Here is a 13,102-nt window from a genome sequence, read left to right as displayed (position 1 = left end):
GACAACTGCTTCTTCAGGATAATGGATGTGCCTCAAGATCACAACTTTGAGTGGTGTTCCATTGAACTTTTTCTAGTAGTAGGTCAGACATTTTTGAGTTCCAAGTTGTTGGGAACAAATAAAGGCTGGAAGCAGCTGGCTTAGCTTTGTTAAAACTGTACTGACAGATAGATGTAATATGATCTGTTATGATGTTGGGGGGCTGGAACTACTTTTTGCAAACAACAGATGGGTGCAGTGACTGTGAACATCTTTCCTAAGTCTTGTTTTCAGCAGAAATTGGCTTTAGCTTGAAAGCAACTGCAAGGTAGTCTATCACTGCTGCTAGCTCTAAACATTGTATGTCACTGGTGCACCATCAGCCTTTTAGTAATAATATGTTGTATCAGATATGGCTCTAAACAAATTCTCATTTTTTTGGTTCATCCTCTAAGCCCAACAGCAAACAATGATGCAATGATGTCTTTTTAACAATTTATTTCAGCATATACATTTTAACTGGTAGACAAACGCCTACTGTCAACATAATAACTACAGTATATATGAAGGAATCAGGTGTAGTGCAGAAGTGCAAGCAGCACAGGATCAAGGTCAGAGAATAATCTGGTTTGCTACATCGTATTCAAGGAGGGATATGGGGAACATACAGTTTTACAGGAGTCTGATTATAGACAAAGCACACTGTACAGAATAGACCGCTATTATTATTTGACTTGCTCTTCTTTCTCCCATTTGAAACACTTTTTGGGATGTTAAATGCTACATGTGATAGTGAAGAATCAATTTTTACATAAATATTCAAAAGAATAAGTGTTATTGTTTCTTATGTAATCAGAAAAGGTACCACATGATACCAATCAGTATTCCTTCAACATAGTTTCTTTAAAGTCTCGATAAAAGACTAAATGTATCATCATATTGCTCTGGAAAAAAAAAATTCTGATTGCTATAAATCTAATATTCTGTAGTGTGATGAATTTTCATTAAATCCAGAAAGTACCCCAAATTAGATAATGCAATATTGTTACAGCTAGAGAGTTCCTAATTAAAAAAATACAACAGAAAATAAAAGAAAAATATAACAAGAAAAAAGAACACAATGCTCTGTTCTACATAAATGCCCTAAAGGTCCAACAGCGTCCCCAGGAGAGCATGGGAGAGTTGGAGGGGAGGCAAATATACTGCGGGAAATAAATTTTATTCGAAAATCTCATAACTCTGTCCATCACGGATAAACGGCCATGAATCCCCTCAGGGATCATAGTAAAAAGATACTTCAGAACTTTCCTGAGAATCATTACAGTTTTCAGTTTTCTACGGTTTCAAAGTAATTCACTGAGTGTCTGTAATTCCATGAGTCGGCCTCAGGAACAGGAACTGCTAATAGCTAATTCCAAGACAGATTTAAATCACTGACTGAAGTTAAAATCAACCCATCTACCCCAGAGACATAAATCCAGTCTGAATGGGGCCAACGTTTCACATAATGGTTACCTGAATGTGATTAAAACCGCCACATGGCAAGTGATTTTTAGTCTTATAGCTGAAGAAGAATCAATCAATCATATGAGGATGCAGATACTCCGTCAGGCAATCCAGTGCCTACAAAGTTTAATCTTCATTATCTAATCGGACATTGCAGTAAGTCTATCAACACTGTGTTGGCTCTAAGTTTGGAAAATAGTGACTACTATAATGAGGTAAAGGCACCAGCAAAAATGTTTTGTGATATGATCTCTCAAATTTTGGTATTCAGTTAAAGTGTTTTGTTTGCAGTAAATAGAAATATTCACAGTAGCAGTCAACAAAATGTATAATCTAAAAAGGAAAAATACAAGTATCTTTAATTCCCTGACATTTGTGCTCAGTGTGATTACAAACATTACAAACAATCCATAGCCTTTATAAACTTAAGCATTAGAATACAGTAACAATACAACCTTCAATCTTTTCAGTTCAACAACATAGTCATCACAACCCCAGAATCAGCACACTGGTCCTAGTAAATGTAATGCTACCTATCTGACATGCTGTGGGTATGTAGATTCTCACTAATGCTCTCGGAGTGCTTCTACAGATAGCAGCCCTTCAGGAAAACACAGCTTCTCTTTGTTAGCTCATGACAGCACTTGCTACACTCTTCATTCTTCACAAAACCGTCTCACAGCAGGAGGTTCCACGAGCTAGTCATCTTCTTTAGATGCCTGCTCCACCTCAAAGCAGCGCCTGAAGAAGGTGAGCACTGAGTTTAGCATGTAGTGTTGGCTCTTGGCAGAGGCAATATTGTGTCCTTCATCTGGGAAAATCTAAGCAGCAGGGAACAGAAAACAAAGTGTTATTTATTTAACCTTCTGTTTTTAATTATTTAAAACGTGCTTACTTTCTAAATATCATGTTTTTTTTAACATTGGAGTAGGATTGATAAAGGAGCTGATCTTTATAATGATAATGTCAGAGTCATATGCAGGTATTAACTCAGATATCTCCCCCAAATATATACGTTGGTGGAGATCTGTCCAGTTGAGAGGGGCAGTTATGGCTTCTATGACTCCTTCTGGGATAAATGCAAGAGATATCGCTCAACAAAAACAAAAAAATGTCACTTTATTTTATGAGATAACAAAAGAGGAATGGAATGAGGTCTGCAGAGGAGCTCAGTCTAATTCCAAGAATTCTCTGATGATGCACAGGTTTCATTTTGTATTTTGGCCTGTTTTAGTGTAACCTTTGTTTTCTTGTGTGTAAATAAAAAAAAAAACTCAATGTCAGACAAAACCGTTGCACAATTAGAGGCCCCAGCGTCACAAGTACTAAATATAATTCCAACTTAAAGGAATAGGGGGACTTTTTAGGAAATATGCTTCTTCACTTCCTTGCCAAGAGATAAATGAGATGAACTGTTGGAGCCAGCAGCTAATTAGTTTAGCTTAGCACAATGACTGGAAACATCCAGCCTAGCTCTGTCCAAAGGTTACACTCACTAATTAACACATTATATTTTGCTTGTTTATTAATCTGTATAAAAAGAACAAAGTGTAAAAACAACTATTCACTGTTTTGCTATGGTGGCTGCAAGCATTTGCTGGGTAATGACCATGGTTTCCTGTATCACATGCTTTACTGACCCACTTTACTCTCCTCAGATGTTTTGTGTCTCTATAACAATACCACACTACTTTTGCTTTTAGTTCTGACAAACAAGATACATAACTCACACGGCAGCCAGAGGACTTGGACATGCAATCGAAATTGTTTTTTAGGCATTTGAAAACAGTCTCTTTCTACTTCTGTGAGAGAAAAATACCAGTTGAAAGTTTCAAGTGCCTTTCAGCCTCACAGTTAAGTGTGGTCACTAGTGTGCTCTGTTGCACCTGTAAACACGCCGGCAGTGTGCAACTATGGCAAAGCAGGAAGGTGACTACTTCAACCAAAGGAGGTCAGCAAAAACATGGTTTCCAGCATGGAATCTTTTCCCCCTCTGTGAGATGATTTTAGAAGCCTATTTAGTTTTATTTTTCGATCTCACCAGCACAATCCTTTTTTGCGTGATATCATTTGAAATGTTTCCAATACCATAAAAACACACTATTATCATACCTTACTTTGAAAATCAAAAACTTGTACACACTTCTCAAATGTTAAGTGTTGTCTGCAGCTAAAAAAATCACTTTGCCTAAATATAATTGAACTATTTCTGTACAAAATCAGGAAATATCTGATCCAACAGCAAGAAAACAAGATCACAAACCTGACCAGGCTTTCTCTGTGCTTCCTGACATGCACACATTTGGGATGGAACTGATCAAAAGTGCTTTCAGGCCCCAGTCAGGATTTTTTCACCTTGTTACTTTTTAAACCATCAGACAAAGAAGGTTGCTTGTTTAGCCCATAAACACATCAGCAAGGTCTCCCCTTTTTAGTTAAATGGAATGAATTGTCAATGGCAGCAGTCACCTGGAGAGTGTAGTTAGCATTTGACGCAGACAGCAGCTTAACCAGCTCAGCGGAATGCTGGAAATGAACAGTAGCTGGAAAAGAACAGATAATTCAAATGAAAATTCATCAAAGCCTGACACAACAGCTACTCTGTCCATGCACTTCCACAGTTTTGTATGGACGAGTGATGTAGTGGAGACAGGACCAGGTGGGGTCAAGTATGAGAACATTTTTACTTCAAACAGTAACTGTCAAAAAATAACTCTGCAGACCAGACTCAAGACCAATACTGGAGTTTTTAACATTTAGCCTGTCAATAAACCCTATAATGTATCTACGTATCTGCTTTATTGTCAGTACCTGTACCCATACTCACCATCTGCTGTGCCGTGGATAATAAGAAAGTTCGGAAGACTCAGTGATGTGATGTTACTGAGCAGACTGGAAATCTGCCAGAGACAGCAAACAGTAAAATGACCCTCAGACAAACAGACAGACTGTTGCAACATCATCTGAACAACACCTTATTAAAATTCAGTAATGTAAATTGACACTTCAGGAATTTGTGCTCTGACATTTATAGGAACGAACAAACAATTTCAGGTTAGAAAAAAGAAAATCCAATCTTTCAACAGGATCAGTTCCCATAAGTGAACAATAGTAGTGTCTATAGAGTCTAGTGAGTAACAAAGCAGGTGCGTGACTGTAAAGTCAGATTTAAGAATAACAGTAAAATAGACAGACGTCTCTGAACCACATCTGTTTCTGCTGTGTTACTCTGTAAACTGTAAATCCCTACTTCCCATTCTCTTTAATGATATCATTAATGTTCTTTGGCATAGCAATTTAGAGTATATACGATAATGTAACAATTCTATCTGTTGTTATACGTGTGTTATGGCCATTAATGCTGTTGCTCTTATTATGGAGAATTATAGTCAAATATGCAAACACCACACCAGTTTCTAAATGCAGTTGCAAAGTTGTCCTCTAATATGAAAGTGTTTCAATTCTTTGCATCAAGAAGAAAATGCACCCGCTGAATTACATCAATTATAATATTTTGTGATAACGTTATTGTTTTAGAGCACAAACGATTGTTGTATCTGTTGTGTATTTCTTTTTTATTAGATTTGTTTTATTTTATCATACAACAGTAAGCAAGTTTGTGTACATAACTGTTATGTATTCAGATTACCGCGTTGCAAAATAAAAGTATCAATATCTTCCTTTAGCTGCAGGTTTATGTGGTACAGTGTGTTCACATCTGCCACTCTGCACGTCCAGACAGCAATAATCTGTTATTCTCTGGAGAAGCCTTCTCTCCACTTGAGACATTTCTGACATGCCCCACTGTGATTGGCACAGCTGTTTCAGAGGTATGAGACAAGAAATGTGACTCGCTGAGAGGATCACTGCTCTCTCCAATTTTGGATTCCACTTCAACCAGCCTCTTTGCACATGCCTCCATACGAATGAAAATACCTGGTGTGCTTGGAAACTTCCTCTCAAGACCTACTGCTTTGTGCAGGTCATTGCACTTGCGCAAATAAAATGGGCTCCTTTGTCCATAATGAGCTGTTTTTCACAAGTCTAGTTTGCATTACAGCTGTGGGACAGAATTATTTATAATACATTTTCTGGCCAAAAACAACACTGACATCCAGTCATACTTGATATTTGTGATCGTCTTTTGCCGTGGAGCCAAAATATTTCTCAGTGTAGGCTGACCCTTTATAAGGATGAAAAAGGAAACAGTTAATGGAGAGATACTGTGAATGGGGACAACGTTGCTGTTTTAATTCATTCACTATTCATCCATGATAACACTCCCAAAGTCTTTCAGTATTACTTCTTAACTTAACATTGGACTATGTGACGAATAGAAAATGCCATTGATGATTAATGTAGCTCCACTCTATTCATTAGCCTCCTTGGGTTTGTTTGACATTCTGAATCAGTAGATTAGTTGTTTAGCTTTGTTCTGATAAATTAAATTCCATGATCATGGCTATATATATATATATATATATATATATATACATACACACACATACATATATACATATATATACACATACATACATATATATATATATATATATATATATATATATATATATATATATATAGTAATTGGGGTTACTGGCTGTTTGAATGAACTTGTCAAATATTGGGATAATGGTGCATTCCATTTACCTCAGAAGTCGAAAGTCAGAGTTGGGAATGATTTTAACCTCGAGTTGATTCTAGTTAAGTTGGAAAACCAAGATGAACACTTCACATTGTTAGCAATACCACTTGATAAAAACGAGACACCGTAGAAAAGTTGGACGGTACTGTGTAGGACTGATTTAATGACACACAAATAAAGACAGAAGTGGGATAAACAGTATACTATGGCTTTCACTCTGTTGATGCATGGAGCAGCCCACTTGGATTTTGAGGTCGGGCTAAACTCAAAAATTCCGACTTCCCAGTACGACTGGAACGCACCATAAGCTACAACTTCAGATCATTGTAATATTATAAGTATTTATAATATTCCATATGTATGATATAAGTATGTATGATATTCTTGCCCATCTTACCATAGAGTCTCCAGTTTGTTATAGGAGCTACAGCGATGCCACATTGGAACATAGAGCTGTGGGAGAGGACCAGGATAGAGGAAAGAAATCCACCGTAAGCCTGCAAAACAAGAATATAGCTGCTTTAAAAATATGTTGGGTAAGAAACAGTATATATTTTATGTGGTTACTTATGTGTTAGATACAGTGGCTATGTTACCTTTCCATAAACTCCAACTTTGTTGCCATCGATATAGGGTAGCTTGACCAAGTGTCTGAAAATTCAGAGTGAGTTAACTAAATAGCAAACAAAAAAATTATCCCTTTCTAATGAGACTACACTGAAAGATTGTCCTTGTTCCTTACAAATTCAGCTGAATTTTAGCTATTTAAGGATTTAGGAGTCTGAGTTAGCCACATGCCATTTTCTTGGTGCAAAATTCCCTCTTTGTGTTTCTGAGAACAATGGTTCCTTGTTGGGTTGGGCAGAGGGATACATCCTGGTTGTCACATGTTAGTAAACCTACATGTGCTGCCACTTGCTTAGGCTAACTGAGAAGCCTGAAGCCTCATATCAGTCTTATGATGGAGACGCACTGGAAAGGGATAACTTCACAGCCAGTACAGACAGGATATGACAGTAAACAATCAGTATTTCAGTAAACATGTCAGTTTTGTACTAAGACAATTTTTTTATTTAAAAACATTTTAACTTTAATACAAGCAACTAGCCTATTTGAAACTTTTCACTGGCCACAACACCTAGCCTAATCCATGTAGCAATCCAAAAGTTCCTTCTGCTAGCGAGCCAGCTAACACAAGACAACAAACAAATAGGATATTTTTCGAGTTGCTGGAAGTGAGTTATTTAAATCGTTATAATGGATGAATAAGTTATAAGACTTAGTGCAAATTGGAGTTGGAAATAGGGGTGGGAGAAATAATCGATTCTTAGATGCATTGCATGAATTGATTAACAAATGTCTGAAAATGGATTATTAAATGTTAATTGATAATGTAATGTTGATGGAACGCAAAAGGCGGACACAACAGAGAGACCAGCAGTGTTCCCCTGTATTTGGCACACAAACGCTGCAGAATGAATAACCACCATGTCACACAATCATTAATATCAATGCGCAAGTAATGATTTTAACTCGCACACTGCGAACATGGTAACACTCGACGCTCAGACAGAGAGTGAGCGGCAGAACATGATGGTGAAAGTTAGCGAAGAAAAATATTAGCAGTAACTTTCAATATGGCAGTAAACGCGCAGCGTAGGTCACTGTGTGTCCGTTAATAAAAGTCTGTAGGTTCCCCAACTGCTGGAAAAGTGAAGGCTGTTAGCGCTAGCTAACATCTCCCCTGTACAAAGGCCTGCTCTCTGTCCCCCACACCGGACTCAGGACTTTTGGGGACAGAGCCTTCAGTGTTACAGCCCCCACCCTCTGGAACTCCATCCACACAGAGCTCCCTGTCTGGACACTTTCAAAAATCTACTAAAAACCCAGCTCTTTACCAAGCCATTCAATCCTGAATGACTTTTTGTTGTTCTGTCACTGTAAAGCGTCCTTGGGTCCTGTAAAAGGTCCTAAAAATATTTATTTATTTATGTAACATTAGCTAAATTAGTAACATTAAGTAATATTAATTATCAGCTGTTTGTCATTACTAGCTAACTTTCTAGTCAAGGGTTGAGAACATCTGGTACAAGCTTAGACTAAACTGGTGTGCAGCTCTGTCCTGTACACATACTGTACAACCTGATAATTATTTTTCAGTTTTCAGAGGAGTCTGACAACTGGTTGCAAACTATTCCTTTTAAGCTAATTAGGAGATGTTTCTTTTGGATTTTAATGTGCAAATTAAATGCTTAGTAATTATCCAGGGATCCTGTAGAGAAAAAACTATGCATCGATAATCTTTTTATAATCGCAGCCCTCTGAATCTTAATCTAATCGAATCGTGAGGTGCCCAGAGATTCCACCCCTAGTTGGAAACATATATCAGTCTGCCGATACATCAGGACAATATTATCCCTCTTTTAAATTAAAAAGAGGATAAAATCAAAATGTATACGTACTGTGGGGCAATTTGCTTTCAAAATTAAACAAAAACGTTTTCCAGTGTTCTCTGTTTTCCTAACTTTACTCTTAACATGGGGTCTGACCGTAACTGGAAAACAACCAGTCACATAAGTAGACTCCTATGTAATGGAAACTACTACTCCAGAAAGTAATCCCTTAGTAATGCTCTAGCAACAAAGACGATTTCTAGGCCCAATTGAGTCAGCCAGCCATCTTGAGTTAATGTTCATTTCTAGAGATTGTGGGATTTCCGAAAATAAATCTCACACATATAAACACATAACTGCCTTGCTAGCTCACTTTTGCTGTGAACAATTTTTCCATGGACAGATTCAGCTTCTACGTCCTTCACATGTATTTTAAAGCCGACTCACCAGCGCAGCTGATGTAGGAAGCCGTAAGGATAAACACAAATTTGCCAAAACGTCACATAAAGGCTAAACAGAGTTTCCAACACTCAACATTTCCAGTAACTCCAGAGAGTTGTAAAGTCCAAAAGTCAAAATTTATTGAAAAAAAGAGAGATCTAATCTTTTCCAAAATAAATAAATGTTGACCAGTCAGGGTTCTTGGTCAGAAATATTCTTGTATAATATCTAATCACATCTGTTGGACAATGTTGATATGATAGGACCACTGCTGTGTAGAAAAGGTTTGTTAACATGATCAAGCAGAATCAACTGAATAATGTGCAATTAATAAATACAACTTACTCCAGGGCTGTGATCTGGTCCTGAACATCAACAGTTCCCAGTCTCTGGTGAACCTCGTGCAGGATCCTCTGACCCTGGAAGCCGCTGCCTCGGCCATCCAAACGAGCCACGATGACGCTGTCTGAGCTGACCAGCACGGAGTCCCAGCTGAGAGAGAAGCGGTCACTCACAGCCTGACCGCCAGGGGAGTTGTCTCTGTGCAAAGACAGTATGAGTTTAGTCCAAAGAAGCCCAAGGATTCTTCAACACCCCCAAATAAACCAAGAATAAATAAACATGGTTTCTCACATGGAAAACACATTTCAGTGTTTCCCAACTTTTTTGGCTTTTGACCCCTTTAAACAAAACAATGTCTCCTTCCAGCCCATCGTCATTGGTTGCGTAGATCTACCAGCCGTAAGCCAGTTTAGCCCTTGATCACAGATCAGAGGGAATACTGAAAAAATAAGTATGACGGGTAAATCATGTTGAAATGTATAAATCATCACATGATACTTCCAATGTATCTTGCAACCCTGTTGGGAACCTCTGAAATAAGGCAGAAATTTTCAGCTTAGTTTCCAAGCATTTGTTTCTTAGTTTCTTCATTTAATATATTATTGACTGAAATTATTCTGCGTTGTTAAAATGAGGCAATATAGCAGAAGTACTAATTAAAATAGCACATGTATTTGAAATGACGTACAGAATCAGTAAAAGTGGGTGCTCCTTTGTTTCATCCAAACGTATTGGGACAATTAACTCCAGACGAAGTGCTGCAAAACAACAACAGAATTTCAATATTTTAATATCAGGTCATTTGTACCCAAGAACACATTGTTTGCTTCATTTTTTCTAAGTCGCAGCTTAACATTTAGTCTAAAGTGCATTTGTCATTGGTCAGGTCAACACAGTAGCTAATTTAATGTATAGCATAGTAGGAAGTACAAGACAACTGCCTTATGGCTAGGACGTTTCTTAAAACCTATGTTCACGCAAGGATGTAATGTGAGTCAGTGAAATGAAGAGGCAGTCATGGGATCATTATTAGAGGTGATAACTGTTGTGAACCAGTGAGGAAAAGGTAGGACAGCAGAGGATAAGTGAGCATATTACCTATCAGACCTGATAAAGAATTCAAGAACTGAACATGAAGCCATTGAGTGTTAAAATGTCTTTAAGGCTACACTGCTAATGTAGTTGCCTTTGACTACTGCTCTATGTGCACTATGACCTGAATGAGGAAGAATCAGTAGGTTCTATGAAAATCCCACAAAACCCACAATAAACCTGAAATAAACATAGAGGTTCACATGCGTTCAACATATGATGCCAGTGTTTCTGTGACAGTGTTTCATATGTATTATTTTGTCTCTAATAGTGAGCACAGATTAAAGAAAGGTAGCCATATGGTGAGTTGTCCCCTCTAATTGAAACAATGTACTGCTCCATTTCTGATTTCTAATCACCTCAAAGAGCTCTGCACCTGTTCGCTCACTTGTGTTTATCCTGAATTTACATGTCTGATATTCAGATCTTAGTGAGCCTGACTGTTCCATTGTTAGAAATGTAATATGCTGGAAACTATCACTCCTGTCCCCAGCAGTGCATTGAAAAGGTTACAGTTTGGCTTTTTGCAGTAACCATTTTTTATGCCATGTTAACGAGAAATACAGTTTTGTAATTTGGGTAGGGACGTAGAGAAACCTGATTTCCGCTGTTAGATTTCTCCCGGAGAAAACTGGGTTTCTAATTTGTAGAACAAAGATGTCAGACTGAGAAAGCCTTACCATGACTATAGATTGGCTGTCGGCTCAATCCAATGTGTGACTGACTGACACTTTAAGCATTTGATTATTTGTACATTCCAGCCGCATTTTGGGCCATCAGCCTCCAAACACACATATACAAACAAGACTTCAGGCCAGTTCATGGTATCCACATGCCTGCCCGGGGTCTGCATGACAGTACACACTACAAGTGTACCGACAGCACATGAGCTAGAAAAGCCAACTGGATGCCTGTTTCATACCCTGTATGTGTGCATGTATGCCTATCCTACATCCTATTCTCGTTAAGTAGCCGCACACACCATTTTAATTTTATTACTTTTTTTATGTTGTTCAGCTAAATACAATAAAGGTGCTTGCTGTCAGTTGGTCGGCATCATGTTTTATAGTGCGTGTAATGTCGCATTCTGATAACCTAGCAACGACAATACTAACACGCTGATGTTGAGCAGATACAATGTTTGCTATGTTCACCATCTTAGTTAATCATGACAGCATTTCAATATGCTAATTAGCACTAAACACAAAGTACAACTGAGGCTGATGGTCATCAACCAAAGTACAGATGATGTCAGTAATTTAAAAGTGGGATTACTTAAGAAATTACAATTCATCCCAAAGAGGACAAGGCTGTCTGCACTAGAGGTAACGCCAATCCATCAAATAGTTCATTAGTTGAGATATTTCAGTCCGGACCGAAATGGAGGACAGATCGACATTGTCATTTCTAGTTAAACGTTAAGGTCGGGAAAAAGCTAACCGGGAAAGTAAAGTAACCAGGTTACTACAGTGCATCTTCTCTGAGAAACAGTGTGCATGAAAATGCATTGTATGTGAAAGGTTGTGCCTGAACTTTTAAAGTTAAATCTCACGTTGCTGCCTGACGACGCATATATTATACTTCACACTAGATGTCACACCTCTTCTATCTGAAATCACACAGTGTGGCAGAATTATGCCGGCGTTATTTAGTTCAGTGTAAAAAAGTAAAGCCTGCGTAAAGACAGTTATTTGTATTACAGTTAAAAAGGGCTTGTGGTGAAGATAAAAAACTGTTGGTTGCTGTAAACATGGCAATAGTGGTAGTAATGATGACAACACAGACAATTCTTAAGGCCAAGTTAGAGAACAACAAATCCTTATTACAAAACAAGTTTTGCACACAGTTGTGCACAAAGGTGATGCAATGTTTTACCCATGTTGTTGATTTGTACAGTTCTTCTTTCCCACTTGGGTATTGTCCTGTTTATCAGTGCATCTCTTAATACTGTGTTCCTTTCCAGAGTTGTTTTCTCTATTAGATGACAGGGCAAGAAGGAGAATTAATTTAGAGACAAGAAAACTCAAGATAACAAGATAAAATCCACTATAATTAATTCATTTCATTGTCCTGCTTGGCTATAAACTATTGAGAGTTTCAAAACCCTGTTCACATACAGTGCTAAGAAAAACAGAGTGAGCCATTTGGAATTATTTCCATATATTTGCATTACGGTCATATAAGTTAAAACAATGAACAAACACAATCCAACATTATAGTATTGTACTTGTCAACATAGGATACAGTTTGGAGGCGTGGGTTAGAGCTACCGTGCAACCTTTTGTGTTAGGGTTAAGGTCAGACACGTTATTTACAAATGGAGGCGATTGAGAACTGTCATAAATCTCCCTAGAAGTGGCCACCCAGCCAAGGTGGGCACCTTGAAGAATGCTATCCATGGCAAAAAAGAAGTCATTGGAACAGGTAAACATATGTGTTCATGAGTCCACCATGAGACACCACGGAGGAAGTCATTGCTCTCCAACAAAACATTCCTGCATGCCTGATATATGCCAAAGAGCATCTGGACACTACACAACATTACTGAGAGAATGCTTTGTGGACGGATGAGACTAAAGTGGAGATGTGTGGGAAGAAAACACAGCATCTGCAATATAATCATAAAAACATCATCCCACTGTTGAAGTACAGTGAAGGGAGCGTTAGAATTTGGGGCTGCTTTGCTGCCTCAGAGTCTGAAAAA

At 38.0% G+C, this 13,102-nt stretch overlaps 1 protein-coding gene across 1 annotated transcript in view; it reads right to left on the bottom strand.

The window, feature by feature from the left end:
- Positions 1-462: 462 nt before the first annotated feature.
- LOC123973337 (inactive dipeptidyl peptidase 10-like) overlaps positions 463-13,102 on the bottom strand; it is a 63,858-nt gene continuing 51,218 nt past the window's right edge. The window contains exons 18-26 of the mRNA XM_046053275.1: positions 12,274-12,372; positions 9,995-10,064; positions 9,310-9,504; positions 6,727-6,781; positions 6,528-6,627; positions 5,610-5,668; positions 4,313-4,385; positions 3,955-4,028; positions 463-2,306 (exon numbers count right to left, since the gene is read on the bottom strand). Coding sequence (XP_045909231.1) covers positions 2,184-2,306; positions 3,955-4,028; positions 4,313-4,385; positions 5,610-5,668; positions 6,528-6,627; positions 6,727-6,781; positions 9,310-9,504; positions 9,995-10,064; positions 12,274-12,372 — 848 coding nt within the window. The 3' untranslated portion in view covers positions 463-2,183. The remainder of the gene's footprint in view (positions 2,307-3,954; positions 4,029-4,312; positions 4,386-5,609; positions 5,669-6,527; positions 6,628-6,726; positions 6,782-9,309; positions 9,505-9,994; positions 10,065-12,273; positions 12,373-13,102) is intronic.

The sequence above is a fragment of the Micropterus dolomieu genome, linkage group LG07 (assembly GCF_021292245.1).
Source record: "Micropterus dolomieu isolate WLL.071019.BEF.003 ecotype Adirondacks linkage group LG07, ASM2129224v1, whole genome shotgun sequence".
Taxonomy (NCBI): Eukaryota; Metazoa; Chordata; class Actinopteri; order Centrarchiformes; family Centrarchidae; genus Micropterus; species Micropterus dolomieu.
This window is presented reverse-complemented; position numbering and strand designations above follow the sequence as displayed.